General features: G+C 38.0%; 1 protein-coding gene across 2 annotated transcripts; it reads right to left on the reverse strand.

Annotated features, from left to right (window-relative positions):
- Nucleotides 1-21387: 21387 nt before the first annotated feature.
- Nucleotides 21388-25402, reverse strand: LOC149177133 (putative leucine-rich repeat receptor-like serine/threonine-protein kinase At2g24130). 2 transcript variants are annotated; one of them, XM_089423305.1, is made up of 3 exons: nucleotides 24848-25397; nucleotides 22394-22459; nucleotides 21388-22282 (listed from the first exon to the last, which is right to left on the reverse strand). In XM_089423305.1, exons 1-3 carry the CDS (start codon nucleotides 25236-25238, stop codon nucleotides 21942-21944), a joined length of 798 nt encoding a protein of 265 aa, XP_089279431.1. In that variant the 5' UTR covers nucleotides 25239-25397; the 3' UTR covers nucleotides 21388-21941. The 2 variants fall into 2 exon arrangements, 1 of the variants encoding a protein (XP_089279431.1); XR_016258735.1 differs by having other exon boundaries at nucleotides 21396-22282; nucleotides 22394-25402.
- Nucleotides 25403-26248: the final 846 nt, after the last annotated feature.

Here is a 26248-nt window from a genome sequence, read left to right on the forward strand (position 1 = left end):
ATTGAGCTTTATCTTATCAATAACAATCCCAAACAACATCAATACATCTATGCATCACATAATATCTCAGCCCAAAAATAAATCATCTCATGTAAATATCTCAAAGGGTGCTCAGTGGAAACTCTATGTGTATGAAATAGTTCAATCATGAAAACAAACATACACACACACACACACACACACAAATGAGTGTCCACATGGAACATCAATGCTTCAATCAACTGCTGGTTGCCAAGTATCTTCATAACTGCTTCAAATTCAATAAGAGTGTCCAAGGATTTGTATTTCCACTTTCCAACAATTCTTCAATAGCTTCATGATATAGTTTTTCCTTTTACAAACACCATAAAGTAATTCATTATGCCATGATTTTTCCATTTTAAACTTTAGAGGCCATCTCCCTCTTACTTTGATTATTAGAGGCGCATCACTTGTCAAACATAAATCATTAGCATATAAAACAAAAATCAAAGTCATACCTTGGATCACTTTTGAAATAAAGGTTTGGATCAACACAAATAAATGTCAATGCGGACATATCAGACTTGAGGAGCTTGCTTCATACAATGCTTTCTGCAAACATAACAATTAACCAAAGCAATATCCTTAGCCTTGCTATAAATCAACATTGTGTAATCAAATCAACTAAGTTAACTGATCAAGCCTTAGATGTCATATCAAAATTGATATCAAACTCATCAATATTACTCAAATATCAAGTTACAACAATATTTTATTTCTCAAGCACCATCCAATCAAATTTATCAGGCCATCCTCATGATCATAGCATGAATCATTTCTACTACTAAATATGAATGGATACATTGGGGAAAAATCATATAATTTTCATGCATATATCAAGAATGAGTCATGAAAATTTCATCCAATCATTTCTTCATACTTAATCATCGCTGTTTATACTTCAACCAATGTACCAAATACAATGAGGTCAATACAAAATCAACATCAATCACAGAAAGTCACTATGTCCACATAGCACTGTCATCAAGGAAAATCATCAAGTATCAAGTCAAATCATTAGTCACCAAGTCAAAGCCAAAACATATCTCAACATCAAGCCAAGTTCTAAATCACTATCAAGCATCATGTCAAACTTCCAATGTTTCCCATCAATAAGCCAAATATTTTTAAACTATTGTAATTGTTATCGTACATTGTCATATACTAGCTTCAATGATCAAATCAAGATGACATATGAATATGCATATTTCGGTCACCTACAAACACAAGTTTAGTCAACATGTTCACATTATAGTAAGTCAAATATTCAAACTTCCTTGCCCATAGATCTTTCTCATGTCTACTTCGTGTCTTGTAGGACAGCCATCCTTCATGTATACTTTTGATTTCATGCACAAAGATTCACTTTGTGTCATAGACTTTCTTCCACGCGAGTGAGTATTAAAGTAAGGAGATCTCTCTCCCCTCAAAACAGAACTTGTTGCAGACCAAAAATATCAGATATTTGTCCATTCATGTCTAGAAATCATACTTCAACAGTAAAGAATCTTTTAAACATTTAATGCAAATGACAATAGGTGTAGGAATCTTATGAAGGGATTCTCCCTCTAAATGGAAAGCCACTTTATGCCCATAGTTTTTTCTTTTTCATATTTTGGTATCAAACTATATCATGTTCTAATGCATATACTCATCATGGACATAACATGTCAGCATCAACTACTTATGCATCAAACTTTCATCAAGAGTTAGAGTAATATGATTAGGGTAGCTGACAAGTGTGAAATCATACTTCAAAGAAGAAAACATCGCTCAAAGAGCTTAATCCATCGAATCAAGTCATCCAAACTTACCATAGGAAATAATTACTAACTCACCAAGGTCAACAAGAAGATCATGAATATCAATCTCATTATTATAATTCTATTATCATAGTTACCATGCTTATCATTATCAATAGAATCAAGATACCAAATATAAGAATCAATGAGCTAGCCTTCTTTATGGAATCCATGATGACTATAATGAAAGATTCATGCCAAATATAAAGTATACCAATATATCAAAGATCAATATTAAGTAGCATCAAAGGATCAAGAAGTTCATCATATCTAAAAGCTAAGATACTTTTTCACTATCAAGTACATAATCTCATCAAGAGTATTATGAATCAAACTTTTATATGTATGAACCATTTGTGAAGGTGACATTTATCATACCTTTCCATTCAATATTGTAGCTAAAACATAATCATAAAAACAATACACCATACATATCTTGTAGTATTCAGATACCTGTGCACCTTCTCATTTTACATAAGAAATTGTAGCACATTGTCCACTTTTCATCAAGCGCCTCTCAATGCTATTTCTTCTCTTCCTGCACTAGCCATGATCCTCAAGAAAGATTCACTTATCACAACTAATCAAGAGGTTAGACACATTCAAATACTCACATATATATGTAGGAGTTATAATAATCAAAACAATAATAAGATCAATAAGTATAAATAAAAGTAAAGGCATAAAGGAGCATTGAAATAATACTTATCTTCAATGAGAGGTGAGCATCTCCCTCTTGAACCAACCTTCAAGAGACATCACTATCCATTGTCCATATGACGATGTTGCCTTCAATATTTCCATTAAAACCCATGCTTAATATAGACTATCCCATCTAGGACTCCATCAAATCAATCACAATTACTTGAATATCTTCATATTGACCATGTTAGGGTTTCTAGAGTGCATATCTCAAGTATTTGCCATAAACCATGGTTTCTCTCAAACATTAACCTCATAATATCCATCAAACCCTAATACATGAGTTTCCTAGGGTTTCCTTCAAAACTAGTATTCTTTTAGGTCTCCTCCATATTCTCTTTCTTCCATCAAAGGTGTCTCCATAGGGGTCATATTTCAATGACTTTTCTTCTACCCAATTCTAATACCATATTAATTTTGCTTATGTATATATTTTTCTTTGCTTTGATAATTACATTTTATCATTTCCATATTCATTTCACCCCATGACATCATAACATTATTCAAATTTGCTTAATTCTTCAACATCATATGAAACTATATAGAAAGAACAATATCATCATCAATGCATTAGAACATAAAGGAACAATAGAAGAAAAGAATTCACACATAGAGACATCAAGATTCGTCAGAGACCTGGGGAAAACCCCACACGGAGGAAAACCCTTCCAAATTATTCTTCTTATTAGATTGTCATAAAATGTTCAGCAAAGAGAGAGTACAATGATCTATATATTCATCCATACAAATATACAACAACATCGACTAAACAATATCTATGAAATGAACCTAAACATGTTTATACTCAAAACCCTAATTCAAAAATGTGTAATGAATTGTCTCTTTTTGCAGTCAATGAGAGAAAAAATGAGAAGGCTGAGATTTCATCTTTTAGGTCCAAGTCATATGGAGGAAGAGTCATCTTAGCGATTGTAACAACCTAGTCGCTCCCTTAAGCCTGGTATGTGTGCAACTATGGTCAGATCTGAATCGTGGCAAGCCTGCAACTGAGATTCTAAAACCATAACTCCTAGTTGCATGGATGGAGAGTTGTTTGTGCGACTAGAGGGATCTAGTCACATGGATGAGCTTCTGTGAGACTAACTACAGTCGAATTCTTATTGTGTTGTGTCAATGATTGAGGCCCAAAACCCTAAAAATTGAGATTCAAGCTTCAGATCCTGCAATTTCACCTCAGAGTGAACCCATTCCTCTGAGGACTTGCCTCAGACCTGTGTGAGCCAAAAAAAAGAAAGAGAATAGAATAATTTCCCATGATGATGTCCAAATGAGGTTGAGATAACTTGTATTTATAGCTTTCCAAGGGTATCCAATTTGCTTTAGGGCCGACCTGATCAAATATGCACATGTGGGTACATAAATGAAAAATTGAACTTTTTATTATCCAAATAAAATGATCTTTAGGTCGATTTTGGTCCTCTCGAAAAGAGGAGTTCAATGCATTCATCATATCCATAAAATGAGCTTCCCAAGGTGTAATGTTATCCTTGTTTCACAATTTAACATAACACAAAAATTAAACATATATATATATATATATATATATATATATATATATATATATATATATATATATATATATAATGGTAACCTGAGGGGTTGGGTATGCTACAATGGTTTTTTGCTCTAGTATAACTTCTTGAAGGATAGGTATACTCCTGAAAGTTATAAGGATTTTCTCTTCTTCAAGTGAAAAAATGGTTCCAACTACTGCTGAGATTTGAGACATTTATTCAAGCAACATTCTTTCTCCAACTTAACTTGAGACTCCTTAAAATCTTATTGGTGGTCTTTCTAATCCTTGTTTTACACATGGATTAGTGTGTGGGGTTTTTTACAACTAAAAAGAAATCAAAGTAAATGAAATCTTTCACACTACTCAAAACAAATTATGAAGTTATGCATGTATTTAGGAAACTCATGCTACTAGGGCCCTATCATCACCAAGTTATCTATTGACATGAGAAATGTCTCTCTTGCCATGAAGCACTCTATAGGAAAGCACATTTAACCAATGAAAACTTTGCATGAAATGAACAACAAGGCTTTGGTGAAAACCACTATAGTTGATGCATCAAGCTAAAACCCCTTTAGCAATTATGAAGTATGCATCTTTGCATCTTACCATTTCTCCTCCCCAAGTTATGTGAATTAAAAAGATGACCTACCTACATATGTTCTAATCCCTTTAACACCTTCCTCCACAACAATGCAAAAATGTTGAGTTATTTTTATATGTAAACTTTAGACATTAATCATCAACTCATTACTCAAAGACTTACAAGGTACAAACACATGATGTGTAGGATTAAAACCTAGACGATCTTGAATGCATAACAATTGAAAGCACTAAAAATCACACTTGCGTAATACTTGAAAGAAACCACTACTCTTCTCATTCTTAAGTATTAAATGGGGCCCAATCAGCTCAAGTGAAGTAAATGTAATCATGACCCCAAGGATCTATTTATCTCATGGTACATTGTTTCGAATCCACATTTAGATGAGATTAAGTTTTAGGAACTCACTAAGTCACCTGGTACCATATGTTGGCACATGAACAAAATGGTGGTTTAGAAGATATCATAATTAATGAGTTTTTCAACCAATCACTAATTACTTTGGAAATAAAACTTGTTAAGAAAGAAGGCACATAAGCATGAAATAATCTGATTACAAATAAGATGAAAATTTTACAAGTATACTATCTACAAATGTAGAACTACTTCCTGAGAAGGGGGGCATGCCTTCTTTGGAAGTAGGCTACCTAAAAGTAGTCAATGATACATCGAAAAAATCACAGAATAACAAAAGCTCATATTATTATATTAAGAAAGAGTATTTTCATACATATCTTCAGTATATCCCCTCTTTGTATATTACATTATAAGATCTAGTATATTATTTATAAGAGAATATACATCTATAGATAAGATGAGAGACTTTGATCTCATAGATAAAAGATCAAGCAATTACATACATTTTAAGGCAAGTATAGTTCTAATTGTTACATTGTAATATTTAATCTTTGTTAAATAGCAAGAGTGTCTGTAGTTAGATTGAAATGGTGGGTTATATCTTCATAAGAAAAATAAGCACAAACCAAAAAGCTCCACATTAGCTGATATCCAAACATGAATCCTATATTCGGTCTATAGAGTTCCACCTATCTCATATCATGGAACAAAGTCATTAAAAGTAGACGAATTCATTGTTATATTATAGCCACAATTAAATATGAAGATTTTGTTGGTCAACGAATTGCGAACACCTCCTAATTATGCCTCATGAGGTTGAACTACTGATGAGTTTTCAAACTATCTATCCATGAAGAGGATTTGTTGTGTATGAGGGGGTTTGACCAGATATTTGATTGTGGCTCTTTTGACAGTGCTGGACCCGCCAACATCTCAGGGGATCTCCCCGGTAAGAAGTCCCAATTAGACCTCAGACCGTTTGGTGTAGGAGTCCCAGCAGTGGGTCGTACGATAATACCTTGACCGTGATTTCACAAAGAGGCAAGTAAGATAACTTTGTTGGTAGCAAGAGCATGACATATGCAGTGAGCCAAGGAAGGTGCATGAGAGGTTCTAACGCATGGGGGTTGAGATGAGTGTGCCCCTTGGAAACCTGTGATAGCACGGAGTTAAGAAGGGAACACATAAGAAAGGATGCATCACAACATGGAAGGAAAGTTAGCTAGCAATCCAAAGTGATGGTTAAACCAACAACACATTTAAGAAAGATTCATACATACATACACAGAAACAACTCTACATGCATGCGTAAGAAAACAAATACATATATCATTTAGAGTAAACAGATAACTGAAATACAATACAACATATGCATGAAACGTGTTGGCTCTTGTTATATTAAGAAGTGTAAGTTCCAGTCATACAATACATCCATGTCCAACCACTAGTTTCGACAACGGAACATTACAGCCACAACCGCTTGCTCCTCCAAAGAGATGTACTAGCTCTGCGCAGTGGAGAAGCCAAGGCTTGTTACAATACTATCCAAGCTCTCTCTAAGATAGTCCTATCGGAAGCTTGGCTAACCAAAAGCCTTTACAATGAGTTATGAGGGACTATTTATAGCAAAGGGTGGGGTGACCCTTGACATTCCCCTTTGTGACAGTTCATCTACCCTCATGACTCTTCATCTACTCTATGACTGTTACATCCAACTATCAACACTTGAACTTACACTCGACAAGATGTTACATTGCAATCCACATGTACCCATGTGAGACAAAAATGGCTTGAGCAAGTCATGCAAGACATCACTATGACTCGAACAACCGTGGAAAGTCCAACTCTTCAACATCCTCGCGATGATAAACAATAGCATACTTATGCCAAGATCAATAGTCTACGATGGTGTCTGTGTACTCCAAGGTGACATCTTTCTAGAACCTAACTCTTGCCTCCATAACATCTGGGTACACTTCTCGGGCTCCTCTATCCAACTCATCTAAAAGCATGCGCATCATTATCTTCAACACAACCAGACCAACAACATACTTGTGCATGGTGTCTGCACTGATCAGAAAGTCTGGGCTAGTGGCTATGTGCATCAACTCGTCAAAGTATGAGTCAAGCTCTAGTCGGACCTGTACCTTTGTCTTCACCTGGATGAGAGTCCCAATAGATGGGATCGCACGTGTGTGCACCACAACATCCATACTTTTGAATATACGTGCATGGGAAGCATGTAGACTAGTGATGAGTTACGGGAGCTCTTCATAGTTCTAGATCTGACTTCGGATGCGTGCTTTCAGCTCAACTGCTCTAGGATTCATCATCTTAGGAAAGTGAAGCGAGGCTCCCTTGTATCTCATCTTCCACGTTTTCACGTAATCAACAGCAGCATGCACGTTCGACAAGATATGTGCTCTTCTAGCACATTGTTGTTGCCATCCATTGAGATGGATGACTGCCTTATGCACGGTACCAAACTTGGAATATAACACCTGCATAACTATGTCAAGGGACAATACTTCATCTAGTATTTCCTTCTTCAGTTCTACTTGGGCGGACGCTGTCACCAACTCTCCTCCTTGCTTGGCCGTCTATAGCTCCTTAGCCATTCGCTCATTCTCAGTTATCAGAAAGTGAACACTTGAGCTAGTGGCTTCGACATATGCTCTAGTGGCATCGACCAAGGTTGTTGGATGTTTGTGCACATCAGACACGATCACTTGTTCCTCATACTATGCAGGAGATGTATGATCTTTCGGAGTTAACACTCTGCGGGATTTCACAACTCTATGTTGAGACTCGTTGAATGAGATGTTGTGCATCTCTCCTTCCGGATGATCTCCAAGGATATCAATGTCTCCTTGGTCACTTGGGACTTGCTCATTTTCTGGATGCAGTGAAGCTGGTGGGTCGACCTCTTGGTGGTGAGGCATGAGGTCGATGTCCTTCTCTAACTCTGACTACTCCATGTTTGTATCCATCTATTCAAGCACTTGCTCTATCTCATGAGCAAAGTCCTACTCCTGCGATGGTTCACCCTGTTTGCCTGATGCCAGCTACTCTGATGAGTCCACTACCTGTACGGGACCTGTTTCATCCGTCTTCACATAATGCGCCCCCTGTTGTTCATGTTGTTGTTGCGCTTCCCTCTCTTGTTTGTGCAGCTCCTGTTCCTTTCGAAGTTGCTCCTTCAACTCATGCAACTCCTTCTATGTTTCCTCCATTCTCTGTTTCTCTCTCCACCCTTGCCTCTATGCTTCTATGGCCATAGCTACTTTCTCCACAAGTGGATCTACTCGAAACTTGTAGCTTTGCTCTTCCTCCATGCAATTGACGATCTTCCTCTTTCCCTTGTCACACACTGATATGTTCACCTCTATTGCTTCTGTTACTACTTCTGGTGCTCTTCAGGATGCTGCTTCACGTTGCTTTGCTAACCATTCCACTGCGAAATTGGTTGGTTCATTGATTCTAGAGGAGTTGTAACAATATTTCCATGGGTCCTCCTTTGTCCAATGACATGCCCCGTGGATCGAGTTGAATTGTACTCTCGTGCAGTGATCTTTCACAAGACAATGCAGGTCATACAGATTTGAACTTCAGAGTTTGAATGGACATTTCTTCATATGCTATGCTTCGACATCCACATTCTTGAAACTACGGATCTCGTATAACCCAATGCGCAGCGGAAGAGCAGGCCAATGTGCCTTCTTCTTCTGGTGCAACCTAGCTGTCAATCATGCTGAGATGTGATATGCTACTTCCCGCATGACGAGTACGTCCAAGGAAAAATTCAGTAGAACATGTGGAGGCTTCTCCACGCTGTACATCTGTATGAAGGTGTCGGATGGTGAGGCATACCAATCAGCTATGTCTATTAATGCCTCCATTGTAGCCTTCGACATGCAGGGTGGATCCTGTTCGAATATCATCTTGTAAACTAGGGTGACAAAATGATCGGACAACCGTGTGATAACTTCTTTGAAGCTGCATTCGGACAACATCTCACAATAAGTGTTCACAGTAGTCTTCATCAGTGACCATGCCCACTTGAAGCCTTGAAACTCCTGTTGGGCACAGACTACATCCAAGATGTAGATGGACATGTATATTTTTGTTTGCATACCTTTGGGCAGCTTTCGAGCCCTTGTTACCTATTCCTTCAGCTGATGAGCCAACATGCTTGACCAGTTCCATGGTTTGCCCTCTTTGGCTAGTTGGTCCAGTTCGATCACCTAACTCTGTGGGAAGGTTTCCGTGCTTTCTTGGCCATACAGTCGACATGCAAAAATGACCAAGTATTGATACACCTTCCGCAGTATCTTCGTCTTGTAGATCTGGTTGGGTGTCATCCTGAATTTAGTCGGCTCCTTTACCCATTTCTTCAGAATGTCTCTGGAGTTGGCATTGCTGCTAGGTAAGTTGAAGGGAGTCTCCATGATAGTCACGGGCTCCGACATCTGATACATCTCATTATAATCTTGTGCCCTGAATGTTGCAAACTTCGTCCCGTTGACACTGCTCAAGGTCATCGTCTCGGGATCAGTGTGGGAGATGATCTAGTGTATCATGTCCATGCATGGGAACGCAGGGTATCTGCATGAAATACGGTACAAGCTAGACTTGTGGATGTTCACGTATACCTGGCGATTGGCAAGGTCTTCCCCAAATGTTCCTGCAAATGCATCATTGACCTCTTGCCATTTCAGCTTAATGGTATTGTCTAGAATCAACTTGGTATCTTCATAGATTGGTAGAATTGCGGACACTCACTCAACTGCTACTCTAGTTTCACTTCTGTCAGTGTCCTTTGATCTTGCTCTCTTGGAGGCCATTGATCCTAAACTGTTAAGAGGTGGATGAACACATGCTAGATCTCAAGACAAACCGACATGCATGGCAAGAAATCTGTCAGCAAAAAACAAATCAAATTCGAGAGCAACATAACACATACCTAGGGATTAACTGGTAAGGATTGCACAATTTCTTTTGGGAGGCTGGGAGACTGGCTGCCAGACTTGTGCAAAAGTAGTCTGGGTTGTTTGGGAGGCATGACTAGCTGCTGGAATTGCGAAATGTGCAATCCATGCTTACTGCTAACTTTTGGAATTATGTAATGCGCAATTTCAGCTGGCAATGGCTGTAGGCTCAATGACTGCATTGCGTAATTTTCTAAGCCAGTAGTCACTTCCATCAGAATTGCGCATAGCAGGCCTAGGGATAGTTACTGGGAAGAAATGCACATTTCCTGAGGGGAAGACAGAGCCTTCCCTCTCAGGATTGCGCAATGTTGTCTTGGCAAGGTCGAGTCCGGGCCAAGGCTGCCCAGACCCGCTGACGGGCAACTGAAAGCAAATGTGATTGTGAATGCATGGCGATACTGAGTGTAAGCAAAAGAAAATGATCGTGCATGAAAATAGTGAATGAAAGATTCAGAAAATGGAACATCATGCATGTGGGTGAAGCAAGTCGTCGAATTGACGATTGTTCGTGCAAAACAATTTCATGCATGCGACATGAGTGAGATGTTAACGAAAACTAAAACGGTGCTAGTACAGGCTAGTATGCATGTAAACTAAAGCAAGCGTTCAATGAAATCAAGCAAACAACACTCGCACAAGCGAAAACACAAAAAGCGACAGAAATGCTACAAAAGACAAGTTGAGACCACTTACCAGTGAATCGTTGAGTTGTATGTGTCAAAGAGTCTTGGATTTGTTCTGGGATGTCAGAGCTCCAAGATCGATGGGAGGAAATGAGCTCTGAAGTGTCAAATAAATACGTATGAATCTCATGGTGCACATGCCACAAATCTAAGAAAGAGCGACACTTGGAGGAAAGATCTAAAATGATCTTTGCATGTAACCTCCAGCTACTAAAAATAGCTCCCTAAAATCTAGGGATGCCTTTTTTTTGCATGTTTCTTTTTCTAATCTGGGAAAAAGCAGCCCATGCATGCAAGTCTAGTTTCCTTAGTCCCGAGTGGAACTGGTCAAACCAACTACACATGCAAGATCCTTCTCAACTGCTAGGAAAAAATGCACATTTCTGGAAGGGATTTCGGCTGGATGCCTAAGAGATTTGTGCAATTTCTGGGCAGAGGAGTTGACTGCTGCTGAGGATTGCGCAAAGCCTGGGCTGAATAGCCCTGCTAGGAGGAATTGCACAATTTTCTGGATGAAGCTTGACTAGCAGAATTGCGTAATTTTGGAGCCCAGCAGGCTATCAGACAGAATTGCACAATTTCTGGAGGGAAGGCTGGTTGCCCTCTAGAATTGCGCAATTTCTTGAGGGAGTTGCTCAGCCTACAGCTAGACCAAGTCCGGATAAACAACCTGTAAGGGGAATGTAACAAGCTTTCATAGACAGGTTGTCTTTCTGCAATAAAGTCACTGAATCTTGTGTACTTGACGAAGCAAGACATGTTGCTATGAAAGGTTAGTAGGGAGGCTCCAAAACAAAGCTAAGGTAAAATTTTGGAGGGTGGTTGTAGCCGCTACAATGGGCTCCATTCTTCTTACTAAGGATATGGGTGAAAATGAAACAACATGAAACCATCTCAAGCTTTTGCTCTACAAAACCCATGTCCTCGATTCTTACCATGAGAGTTGGACATATGTCAAGTTGTTATGTAGGATCAAGAACTGAAATCAGTTAATAGGAACTAAGCTAAGTGAATAGGAACTCTTCACCTAACATAGGAACTGATTCTCAACATTTACCATCATTAGTAAAATCTCATTTAAACCTTCTCAAAACATTGAAAATAAAGGAAATACATAAAGTGATTAACAATTTACCTTATCATGCTCAAGGATATGGTTTCAATCCAACGATATACATATTGGAGGTGATAATGATAAGAAGTGGGTATAAGTATAGGTAATCATAGGGCCAAAGGTGTGTGAAAATGTGTCAAAATGGGGGTCCAACAGTGAGATATCATTGGCTTGGGAAATATTGGGAAGTAAGAATTAGAAGATGGCATAGGTAGTTGATTGAAGGCTTGGTAGGATCTTAGTTGTGTTGACCAAGAGATTGGTTCAAAGGAGGGTCATCCTCCACACTCAGTTGGGATTGGCTAGATAAAAAATTAGAGCACAACAGTTCTACATTCAACTACATTGTAAGTAAGTTTATATTTTCCACTTTTAGGTAATAGTTTAACATTCATTCATTGTGTTTATTATACAATAATTGTGAAATTATATTTATTTTTATCGATCAATGGTTTGTAAATTGTTTTGTTCAACATATGTACGTTGGATTCATTAATTTGATTCATCACATTTGGTATCAGAGTCCAAGCTTAACATTTTGGACCTATGATCTTCCATTGTAAAAAACTGCTAAAAATGCATATTTAAATTGTGTGTGTGTGTGTGTGTGTGGTGGATTTCCTGAAAATGAACTAATAGTTGTTTTAGGTAGTACCATTTTATGTTAGGTGCCAAGGAATCTCTCTCATATTCAACTAATGACCTATTAGAGTCTTGAACTTTTATTTCGACATTCATAGTCTTGAAATTTCATGTCCACATTCCCTAGACTAAACCATGCAGTAAGCTTCTCTTTATCATTAATGATCATTGATTTGCAATCCTTAGTCGCATCCTTGTAGTGCCCAAGTTCCTTGTATGCTATGGTGCAGTCGAGGGAAGGCATGGATGATTGGGAATAAGCTTGATAGCATGTGAGAAATCGCTTCTAGATATGTTGAATTTATTCATGGAAAGTTCCACACTTTCTCTATTAGATCAAATACTAAGATACTTGCGGTTTTGTTTGATAAGAGCTTAATATGAAGTTGACACATGATATTAAAAAGATATTAATAATAAAATATTTTAATCTCCATTTAAAATATTCAACATCAACTCTATATATAATAATTTTTTTAATTATTTATTGTTTAGAAAAATATATTAATTTCTTTAGTCACCAAAATAAAATTAAAATATCACATATATAAAAAAAATATAATAAATCTCTTATCACACACACACATATATATAAAATCCTTCTCAATATATATAATATAATTTCTCGCAATTTATCTATATATATATATATATATATATCCTGTAGAAATTCCCACTGTAGATCAACAGATTATGCAATATACTAAAACACAATACAAGATCTACTTCTACAACACTTTGCTGAAGCTTAATCAAATTGAGCAAGATCAAGCGAACACATATAACTGAGAATGAGAAATCAATCACACATAACATAGAAGAAATAACCCGGGAAAACCTCGGCCTAAACCCCCAATCTCTGTATTATCATACAAGTGGAAATCTTGTTTAAGTTACAAAAAGAATCAGCTCACAAGATATCCCGCTCTCTCTGCAATCAAACAATACAGCTCACAAACTAAATAGACACTGTATATGTCCTCCTCAAGCCCTCCAAGCCTCCTATTTCCTTGTGCAATTTTTCTTGGGGTCTAGTGAAGCCACATGTGTGAATTGGCCTCATCACACTCACAAAACCTGAAGAAGTAACTGCGCAATCCTCAAGGAAAGAATTCCTTCTGCATGTAAGGAATATTCACAATGGAATATTCTAGCAACTGATAGTACACTGCCCCTCCATCTGATCTCAACTGGGTCTCTGTTTGAACTGACATGCATGAGTTATTTATGAGAGAATATTCAGTTATCTGAAGTGCAATAGTTACATGCATGCAAGCATTAACTAACTGAACTTACATTAATTCAACAAACTGTTTGAATTAATCTGACTGGACTTGACTCAATTAACTGAGCCAACTAATTACAACTCATCCTTATCTCTTTAACTGATGGATAAATTCCTCAATTAATGGAGAAACTATTGCATGTCTCCACATAGACTTCATGTTTGATTTTCCTTAACTAATTAACTCAAGATGAATTAATTAATTATTTTACAAACAACTGCTAAGATCAAATTCGAATTTTACTTCTCTATTTTAGTTTAGGGACTAACTAAAATAGGAAGGTATCCCAAAATGCTATTTATAAAATGCAATTTTCAGCACTTCCATTTTTCATTCCTTGTTGCTATGTTCAACACTGGTTGAACAACTATTTATAGCATTTCTTGTTGCTATTTTCAACACTCCCTCTCAACAAGAAAGGGATTATCAGTAACCCCAATCCTGTCTTTGTGGAACTCGAACTTGCATTTTGACAATGCCTTCGTCAAAATATCTACATCCTATTCCTTGGTCAAAACATACAGCAACAGCATGATCCTCTTGACCACACAGTCTCGAAGATGGTGATACCAAGAGGAGAAAGGAGAATTAAATAAGAATAAGAGAAAGGAAATAAGAGTAAGAGATATCAACGTGCTTGGACCTGTCATGAAAAATTGGATTCTCAGAGAGTTTGATACAACTATGGTTATCACAGTAGATCAATGAAGGATCCATCCTCTGACAAAACAATCCCACTAGAATCTTTCGCATCCAAATTCTCTCACATCTAGCCTGACTAGCAGCCATGTATTCAACCTCTGCTGAGCTAAGTGCAACTGATCTTTGTTTCTTGCTGTACCAGGAAACTGCAGCTGAACCAAGGTTGAAGATTCCTCCAGAAGTGCTCTTCTGGTCTGATGGACTCCCTGCCCAATCCACATCTGTGAAGCCCTAAAGCTTCACTCCCTCTGTCCGTCTGTACCACAATCCGAACTGAGATGTGCCTTTGAGGTATCTCAACACATGCTTCGCTGCCTTCCAAAACAGCTTGGTAGGCTGAACCATAGCTTGACTCAGCTGGTTCACCGCAAAGCATAAGTCGGGTCGTGTGTTCACTAGATACATAAGTGAACCCACCAGCTTCCGATAAACAGTAGAAGCTACTACTTCACCTGAAGTAGCATCCTCCTTCCTCCAGTTCCCAACTAGAGAAGTCTGCATGGGCTTGCACTTCTCCATGTGAAAGCGCCTAAGTATCTCATTGGCGTACTTGCCTTGAGACACAAATACTTCCCCATCTTTCTGCCACACCTCCATGCCTAGAAAGTAGTGCATAAGGCCCATGTCCTTCATCTCGAACTCTCTTGCAAGGTCCTCCTTGCAAGACTATATCAGCTGATCATCACCTGTCAAAATCAGATCATTGACATAAAGAACAATGATCATTGGTTTACCTTCTACCATGATGTGGTAAAGGTTCGCATATACTTCACTCTTAGTGAAGCTCAAACTGGTGAAATAGCTGTTGATCCTAGTGTACCAAGCACGAGGTGCTTGCTTCAGCCCATACAAAGTCGTCTTGAGTCTACACACATCCGACTCATGATCGAAGGTCTCGAAACCCTCGGGCTGCTCAATGTAAACCTCCTCCTCAATCTTCCCATTGAGAAACACTATCTTCACATCCATCTGGTGGATCTTCCACCCCATCTGAGATGATTGTGCCAACATCGATCTAATCAATGAGTAACTTGCTACAGGAGAAAATGTCTCATCATAGTCGATCCCCTCGACCTGTGAGAAACCCCAGGCAACAAACCTTGCCTTATGTTTCTCAACACTACCATCAGCTGCCTACTTTACCTTGTAAAGCCATCTGGGACTTACCACTGACTTGCCTTGAGGCCTTGGGACAACATCCCACACACTGTTCCGAATGATAGAGTCGTACTCCTCTACCATTGCATCAACCCAGACTGGTTGCTGCACTGCCTCCTCGAATGAAGAAGGTTTGGTATCTACACACTCCCCAACTAGGGCCATGTACCCAGTGTACCACTCTAGTGACCTCCTCTGTCTGTGCTGAGAAGATGGGTGTCCCACATTCTCTCGCGCATCTAGCATCAACCTATCAGCTTCCCTTGAGCGTTTCTGCCCATCTCTGGAAGTATCAGCATGAGTGAATGTCTCCACTCCCGGATCCTCTACATGCGGCTGCTCTGCATCAATCTAAGGCTCCTCCTCCTTAGGAACTAAAAGTTCCTCCTCTACATGCAACTTGAGCTCCCTCTCAAGTGACACTTGCATGGCTCTTTGCTCGTCGAACTTTAGATCCCTGCGTACCACAGTCCTCTGAGTGGAAGGCAAGTACACCCGATAGTTGTGGGGTGTATCTGTGTACCCCACAAGTATTCCCAACTCAGCTATTGGGTCTAGCTTCTTCCTGGCATCTTTGGTCACATGACAGTAAACTAATGATCCAAAGATTTGGAAGTGACTTACATCAGGTTGCTTCCTGGAATAGGCCTCCATAGGTGTCTTCATTCCCAGTATACGGTGCGGGCTTTTGTTCTGCAAGTATACTGTTGTATTGCATGCCTCAGCCCACAAATGCAATGGTAGGCTTTGGTCATGCAACATCGCTCGAGCTGCTCCCACAATCGATCTATTCTTCCTTTCGGCCACCCCATTCTGTTGTGGGTTATGGGGTGCCATCAATTCCCGTTTAATACCTTCTGCAGTGTAGAAGTCTTTAAACTGTTGGGAGACATACTCTCCACCATTGTCGCTATGCAAGGCTTTCATTTTCTTTCCAGATTCTTTCTCTGCCAAGGCTTTAAACTCACAAAACCTCAAGAAGGTCTGATCCTTCTTTTGCATAAAGTAGATCTAGCATCTACGAGAAAAATCATTAATAAAAATAACATAGTACCTTTGTTTAACAGTGGAGGCTATAGAGAAGGGTCCACAAATATCTTAGTGAACTCGCTCCAGGAATGCTCTAGATCTACTGTCTCGATCCAGAAAGGAAGATTTCACATACTTACCCAAGGTACAACCTTTGCATGTAGTCGTCTGCTCAAGTTTTCCCTTGGGTAATCCGGTAGAAATCTGTTGCATGATCTTTAGGGCTCCATGGTGCAAGGGTCCCAGTCTTCTATGCCATAGTTCGCCAACATCTTGGCTCTACACCATCTCAACTTTGGAACTCAAAGCAGCACAATCATCTACCTCCAGCTTGTAGAGATTCTTGACTCGAATCCCTATTCGCTTTGTCTGTCCAGTACCGATATGCCTCAGGAATACCATTCCTTTACTAAAGACTACATCATAGCCTTTATCTTCTAGCATAGCAGCAGACACAACATTCTTCTTCAGACTTGGTACATACTTTACATCAGTCAGGGTGAAGGGAGCTCTATGCTCCCTCTGAAATACAACTATACCTTCACCTGAAACACGGTACTTTCCATCATCGCCCATCTCGATCCGCATCTGGAGATCCTTCTCCTCTAAGGTATTGTCACCTAACATGTCGAATGAAGCTCCACTGTCCAGGTACCACACACATCCCACCATGGATGAAACCATGCATGCCATAAGTGAGAAATCTAGCTCAAACTGTGAGGCCAGTGAATCACCATCAGATCCCTTCGAGGAACCCTTCTTGGATTTATTCTGTGGACAATTTGTAGCATATTGGACCACTTCATGACAATGAAATCAACGCACTTTCGATTTTTCAATCTTCTTCCCACCATGGGAAGAACCGGATTTGGGGTGGGATGCCTTCCCTTTCCCTTTCCTCGTCTTACTCACTAAGGCTAGATTTTCCTCGTCATCTTGCTTCGATGAGGATCCATCTCTGGTGCTTCTTCTTATTTCCTCTTGCATCAGATCCGACCAAAGTCGTTCCCAATCTGGCAGTTTTTCTCTTCCATTAACTGAGTCTTGGTAGCTATGCCAACTCTTAGGAAGACTGAGGAGTGCAAGACTCACCATGTCATCATCAGTGGTCATGATCCCTACACTTCCAAGCTCATCCCTGCAGGTGGTGAGCTTGTTCAAATATGTAGAGATCGTGTCGCCCTTTTCACACTTGATCTTACGAAGCTTGTCTTTCAGCGCCAGCTTCCTCTGATCATTGTTGTTCTGATATAGATCTTTCAATGTTTTCCACATTGAAAATGGTGTCTCCTTCCCATGGAGGCTCGAGACAATGTGGTCTCGAACTCCCTCCAGGAGGATTTTTCTTGCTCTAGCCACACATTTCTTCCATTCTGCCAGTTGAGTAGCATCAGTCGGCTTGGGGACTTCTTGATCAATGAAGTCCTTTAGACCGTTATCCTCTAATACTGCCTCCATGCGATCCTTCCAGGCTATATATTTCGAGCTACCATCAGAGGCATACTCGAGTCTTAAACGTTGAACACCATTGGTGAAATTGAGATGTGATAAGAACTCGATTTCTATATTCAGGAACCACAACCTTCGAACTCCTCCTTCTTATATATTGTTCTTCGCCTTGATCACCTTGGCTCCGATACCATGTAGAAATTCCCATTGTAGATCAACAGATTATGCAATATACTAAAACACAATACAAGATCTACTTCTACAACACTTTGCAGAAGCTCAATCGAATTGAGAAAGATCAAGAGAACACATATAACTGAGAATGGGAATTCAATCACACATAACACAGAAGAAATAACCTGGGGAAAGCCTCAGCCTAAAACCCCAATCTCTGTATTATCATACAAGTGGAAATCTTGTTCAAGTTACAAAAAGAATCAGCTCACAAGCTATCCTGCTCTTTCTCCAATCAAACAATACAGCTCACAGACTGAATAGACACTATATATGTCCCCCTCAAGCCCTCCAAGCCTCCTATTTCCTTGCGCAGTTTTTCTTGGGGTCTAGTGAAGCCACGTGTGTGAATTGTCCTCATCACACTCACAAAACCTGAAGAAGTAACTACGCAATCCTCTAGGAAAGAATTCCTTCTGCATGCAAGGAATATTCACAATGGAATATTCTAGCAACTGATAGTACACTGCCCCTCCATCTGATCTCAACTGGGTCTCTGTCTGAACTGACATGCATGAGTTATTTATGAGAGAATATTCAGTTATCTGAAGTGCAGTAGTTACATGCATGCAAGCATTAACTAACTGAACTTACATTAATTCAACAAACTGTTTGAATTAATCTAACTGGACTTGACTCAGTTAACTGAGCCAACTAATTACAACTCATCCTTATCTCTTTAACTAATGGATAAATTCCTCAATTAATGAAGAAATTGTTGCATGTCCCCACGTAGACTTCATGTTTGATTTTCCTTAACTAATTAACTCAAGATGAATTAATTAAATATTTTACAAACAACTGCTAAGATCAAATTCAAATTTTACTTCTCTATTTCAGTTTAGGGACTGACTAAAATAGGAAGGTATCCCGAAATGCTATTTTTAGCACTTCCATTTTTTATTCCTTGTTGCTATGTTCAACACTGATTGAACTGCTATTTATAGCAATGCTATTTTTAGCATTTCTATTTTTCACATTTCTTGTTGCTATTTTCAACAAATCCTTCTCAATATATATAATAAATTTATACTCATATTAAGTTAAATTAAATATATTTTCATCTTATTCTACACATGAATGATATATATAAAAAAGTGAAAACAGATTTTGTAATATAACTATTTGACATTCACACAAATATGTGACTCTAATCCATGGTAATCAAGTTAGGAGTCAGCTAACGATTCAACAACTGTGTTGTAATGACGCAAACCTAAAAAATGAGAGCAAACCATGCACTTCTTTAGTAAAAAGGTAAAAAACGATTAACAAAAGTTTTGAAATAACATATTCAACATACATTATCACCATAAACTATACATGTGCCAAAAAGAAGCAACAATGAAGATTTCCATAAAAATAATAATAATTAATTAATTAAAAAAATAATGAATATTGTCGCTATAATTAATTAATCTATAAGCTCAATGAGGATTGTACAACTGTGCAATGGATAACATCAATCGATATGAAGTCCTCCAGCAAACACTAAAATGCCATTATAACCAATCATCCGTTTAACCACCATAGACCCCGTTATTGCACATTGATACTTCTCACTAAGCATATATAAGAAACAACGATACCATATCAAATCGAAATTTCAACCTTCAATAGAGTTAACAAATACCTCTAATTTACAGTTATTTGAGTGTTGATATGGTCAAATTGTGGATAGAAAAACACATGGTGTCAGATGAACAAATGTTGTGGGATGTGGTTCAAATTGTAAATTAGAATTAGATTCACGTATTAACATAGACAAATAATTAGACAATCCAACAAATAGTATGGGATGTGGTTCTACCAAAATAATAATATAAGAGTAAGGGCGACTTGCTTATGACAATGAAGTTTCATAATATATTAAGCTTACTCTTATTCATTTCATTTTAGACTTAATTGGAATAAAAATATGTGCATTGTCCATGTCTACCAAGTACACAACCAATATAAATCATATGACAAAGCAATCTAAAACCAAATCATTAGTATGCTTCCCAAACTTGGGAAGTCACTATTGATGAGTAGCCAATAGTACAATAAAATAAGTGTTATTAGAAGAATAATTAATACAATTTTGTAAAACATCAAGTACATATCACTCCCCTAATTCATTCATGAATTTTCTTATAGGAATAATCTAAAATTTCTTTAACCTCATTAATTTGTAATGTCTAATCATTAAGAGAACAACAACACTACAATATAATGAGATGAGTTTTTCATACACCATACACAAATTGATTTTTCACACCACCTAAATCTCTCACTTCTAGTACTAGATTCTCATTGAGTGCATGGAAATGTATGATGGTCTTGTCCTTTTCAATGAATTGGTCAATGGCATCTTACTCACCAGAACTATTAGTTCACAAAAAAATATCTTATTACAAAGTAAATTATTAATAATATACCGAGGTCATAATATCTTAGTACTTGACATTAGTGCTTTACAAAACAACTTTATTATAAAGTTTTTCATTAAATTTTTGTAAAATAAAAAAATTATTCTCACAAATTTGTAAAAGATCTAAAGAACCAATTTTTCATCCCATTAAAATCAATTCTTAAGAAGGAAAAAAAAATCCAAAAAGATATACAAAATGTAAAACCTTTTTCAAATTTCTTCCCTTCTAAAATATCTTTAAAATTTAAAAAAATAATAATAATATTTCATCTTAGCTAACAAATTTAAACACCAGAAGAAAAAAAAAAAAAAAACTTAAAAAAAAATTAAAATATTTTTTTTCACCTCTTACAATATTTTTTATTTTTATTTTTGCCAAAAGGTGACAGCATCGATGAACAGATAAATTTTGCTCAATTATATACACTGTATAGTGAAGGGTTGACTTGAAAATAAAATTACTAGGCTCCATCTATAACACATCAAATTAAAACCATGCCCATCTTCTTTCCACACAACTAGAATGATGGAGAGAGGGCCTAATTGCAAAACTATTTTAGGCCTGCGGTGGACGGACACTGTAAACAAACGATCCACTTGCTATTTTTTTATAGCCTTAAAAAAATGTAGATACCACGGGTAGAATGCAACCAGAGCATACAGAGGGGATCCAGGAAATCACCAAACAATAGCAAAATAAAATTGCATGAGAGCTTAACAGCTAGAAGCTGGATCTCTCAAAATACAGAAATAACTTGCAGAGAATTCACTTCAGCATATAGAGAGACTTCATATAGGTAGGGCACTGATGGGGCCTGCAAACTATCTGCAGGAAGAACACATGCAGCAAGGAAAAAAATATTCAGCTTGGAATAGAAGTGTCAAACAGTTTCCCAATAAAGTTGCCAAACGGAACTGGTTTCAAATACTGCTCTATTGCCACAGCTTTACATACATGGTTTCAAATCCACAAGGAATCACTGCACAACCCCAACAAAACTCACAACCCAGAGAAATAAAACAAATCATGTTGAATGCATTTTGTTGCAAATGTATCCATATTGAACAGTAATATATAGAGAGAAAAGCTAATGACAAAGGACTCAGGTGGCTTCATAGTTTGTGTAGTTGCCAGAACTTGCCTGGCAAAGTATGTTGGTAGCAGTATGTATGCTACCTAACATTGCAGATATATATCTGTTTCTATATTTGTAGTGTCAAACAGCTCTTAGAAGATGTTCTTGGATGCTTTGGAGTGTTTTCACAACATCCATCATATTAGGTCTTTCTTGAGGAGATTCTTGTGTACAAAGCAAACCCATACTTATGAGCCGACTGAGGCAGTGGAACTCTTTTTCTGTAGCACTCGTATTCAGTATATTCTCATCAATTACCTCTTCTAGTCTATTTTGAAAACCATTACGCACCCATTTGTGCAGGTTCATTCCTTCCACAAAAAAGTTGTGGGTAGGTCTTTTTCCAGTGAATATTTCCAACAAAATTATTCCATACCCATAAACATCACCTTTTGTTGTGGCACGTATACCTATTCCATATTCTGCATTCAAACATCTTCATAATAAGGTTTCAATTTAAAATGTTCAGTAAAAAAAAAAAAAAATTAAGAGATTGTTTGAAATGTTATTTAACAAATAATTAATTAATTAACCTGGAGGAATGTAGCCAATTGATCCTTTGAGTGTATATGTAGAAGTGAAGTCCGAGTCCTCAGAATCTGCATAACAGATGGTAGCAATGCCAAAATCTATTAGATATGCTGTCATATCTTCCCCAATAAGAACATTGCTGGGTTTTAAATCACAGTGGATGATTTGCACAAAACAATGGTGATGAAGATAAGCCAAGCCATGAGCAATCTCTATTGCTATTTTGAACCTCTGAATCAAACTCATCCCAATAATTTTTCCTTCACCATCATTATCGGGGTATAATCATTTTTCTAAACTTCCATTGGGCATTAATGGAAATATCAAAGCTTTGATTTGAAGGTTTGAATAAGCTGCAATGACTCTAATCAGATTACGGTGCCTGACTTTACTCAAAACATCACACTCTTTGTAAAAACTCTTGTAAACTTTGTTATTTTCCAAACTAAGAAGTTTGATGGCAACACTTATACCATCGTTTAAAACCCCTCTGTATACTTTCCCAAAACTACCAACTCCCAACAAATTGGCATCACTAAATTCATCTGTTGCAGTCACAAGTTCTTCATACGAAATTCTTCGGTATCCCACATTTAGGGATTCCTTGGCCTCTCGAACAATAGGCCGCTGATTTTGGGATCTCCACAAGATACACAAAAGGAAACACAACACAATCACTGCTGTAACTACAATAGTATATATGATGACTATTTTCAGATGTGAATGACTTTTATGCTTGTCGACAGAGCATGGTGGCAAATTTACCCAGCTTCCACAAAGACCAACATTTCCCATAAATGCTGTGGCACCAAGTTTTTTGAAAACTCCATCTTTAGGGACTTCACCTGACAATTTGTTGGAAGAGAAATTCAAGTGACTAAGCATTTTGAGCTTTTCCAATGACACTGGTATTCTACCTGACAAATTGTTGGAGGATAAATTCATATTTTGAAGATTTTGAAGTTCACCAAGTGAAACTGGAATCAGACCTTCAAGTGCATTGCAAGAAAGATTCAGGTATGCTAGTTCTTTGCAGCTTTCGAGTGTGCTCGGAAGGTCACCGGTCAACTGATTTGCAAACACATCTATAGCCTGAACCATAGTCATCTTACTCAGTTCCAAAGGCATGGGCCCATGTAATAAATTGTTTGAAAGATTGAAATAAAAAGCTAAATTTTCAAGCCCTGCAAACTCTGGAGGTATATACCCACTGAGCCTATTATATGACAGGTCTAGCTGTAATAACTTCATACATTTTCCTAGACTTGCAGGTATATTACCTGATAACTGGTTCTGATTGAGATTTAAATATATTAGTTGCTGGAGGTGGGCAAGAGAATCAGGGATTCTACCAGAGAGATTATTTTCCCTGAGATCTAGCAGCCCTAAGCTTTTGAGTTGCCCTATTTCTGTTGGAATGGTTCCTCGTAAGTTGTTAGATCCCAGATATAACCTTTCCAACTTTTGAAGCATATTAAATGAAAAAGGAATTGCCCCTGTAAAAGAATTCTTATCTAATTTAAGGAATGTTAAACTAGTCAGGTTTCCAATCTGTGGAGGTATTTCTCCTGCTAATTCATTGTCATTCAAGTACAAGAAGATCAATGTTGTAGAGAGCTGGCCAATAGAAAAAGGCAAACTTCCTGTAAGATAATTAGAGGCTAAGTTTAATAGTTGCAGGGAGGAACAGTTAGTAAGTGCACTGAGAATGGGCAAGCTCGTGGTGCTTCCGCTAACCAGTTGATTATGGTACAAGTCAAGGTACTGGAGCTGCGTCAACTTACCCAACTCCATCGGCAGTACTCCGCTGAACTGGTTTTCCCCTAATTCGATCACCTGAAGCTTCGTACAATTGAAGAGGGAAGCAGGAATGCTGCCACTCAATTGATTACCGAGCATATGTATTCCCAGCAACCCAGTGTTCTTGCTACACAGCTCTTCTGGAATGGGTCCAGTTAATTGGTTGACACATAAATTCAATTGTAGGAGATTTGTGCAGTTTGAAAGGGAAGAAGGAATTTTCCCTGTCAGACGGTTGTTCCAGAGAATGATGCGGCGGAGGAGACTTAGCATACCCAATTCGGATGGAAGGCTACCGTGAAAGGTGTTATTTTTCAAATTTATATAGTTCAGAGAGGACATGTTTCCCAGGCAACCGGGAATCGTACCTGTCAGATTGTTATATTCTAAGGCCATGTATTGTAACTTGGAGAGAACACATATTTCTGAGGGAATGTTTCCATCGAGATGGTTAGAGTACATAGAGAAGATCGTTAAACTGCGACACCCACCCAAAGCGGGCGGAATAGAACCTTGGATTTGATTTGCAGAGAGGGCAAGCAGCTTTAAGCGAAAAAGACTTCCTAGCTGATAGGGAATATGACCATGAAAACTGTTATTGCGAAGGTCGAGAATTCTGAGGAAGGAGAGATTGCCGAGAAGGGGAGAAATTGTACCTTGTAATCCCATACTCCCCACATCGACGGTAACCACTCTCTGTGTGCCCCTTCTGTAAGTGATGCCCGTCCACTCACAGACTGAAACATTTGGTTTCCACGAAGTGGGTAATGATTGGGCTGGATCATAAGTAGCAATAGCAGACATGAATCCAATCACAGCCTCTTGATCAGAAGCATTGCCTTGGATAGAAAACACAGAAGGAACTGCAGGCATAATCAAACAAAACAAGAGTAGAAGCATTCTCATGATGCACAGGTAACATATCTCCATCTTCTTCTGCACTGGAATGGTTTTATGAGACCAAAATTCAAAACATATTAATTCAAAATTGTGCCTGCAGAGTGAAGGGATCAGTAGCTCGGTTAAATTTGTTATAAAGACTTTCATGCAATTTAAAGCATAATTCGTGATCCAGTCTCAGTGACTATGACTTCTAAGAAGAAAAAATAAAAATAAAAAAAAATTCCATGGTGACCCGGTTTCTCTAAAACCGTGACCAAACACCAACCATGAAAGGTGATGATTTTAAAATCAAGAGACCAATCCCGTCATTTTGAGCCTGCCAACTTGTTAATGAGTGATGATTTTAAAATCAAGAGACCAATCCCGTCATTTTGAGCCTGCCAACTTGTTAATGAGTTATAAATGTATTGGACTGTATATGTTGGAAATTATTATTTCATAGAGCATACAAATTGGAAATTCCTATTTCATAGATCATACAAAAGTAAATGCTGTCTGATATGCAAGGCTTTCGCCCTCTCTCCAGGCTGCTATCTCGATTCGCGTGCTGTGAGAGAGAGGGCGAAAGCTATCTCCCTTGCATGTCAGGCAGCATTTACTTTTCTATGGTCTATGAAATAGGAGTTGCCGTATATGTTTACATTGGATTTTGATAGTTATTGACACATATCGGTTTGTGCATTCATGACTTATAGGCAAGTTGGTTATTTGTTACATCCTAAAACTTGTGTGGTAAGGATTTTGATAGTTATAGTTATTAACATATATGGGTTGGTGCATTTATGACTCATAGGCAGGTTGGTTATTTGTTACGCAGTTGTCTATAACGCGACTTTCGTTTTTCCGGTCGAAATCCCGTAGGAATTTATTGGAATCGCAAGTTTGATAGCTAGTTTCTGCACAATGAAAGCGTCCCAGGGGTTTTTCAGGGTGCTGAATCCAAATATGCAGTTAAAAACCCATTTTAACCGCAACAAATCAAGATTTAACCTCAATTTATTCCGCCCGATTCCGTCACCGAAATCTCCAAAAAGTCGCATTATAGACAACTCCATTTGTTACATCCTGAAACGTGTTGTATGGTAAAGAGTTAGAATTAGATTTTAAAATAATGACCAAATACAGTGGAACCATGGACATGTGATCCAATGATG

Source organism: Pinus tabuliformis, chromosome 4_1 (assembly GCF_031772625.1).
Source record: "Pinus tabuliformis cultivar Carrire ecotype Pingquan chromosome 4_1, CPIR1, whole genome shotgun sequence".
In the NCBI taxonomy this organism is placed as follows: Eukaryota; Viridiplantae; Streptophyta; class Pinopsida; order Pinales; family Pinaceae; genus Pinus; species Pinus tabuliformis.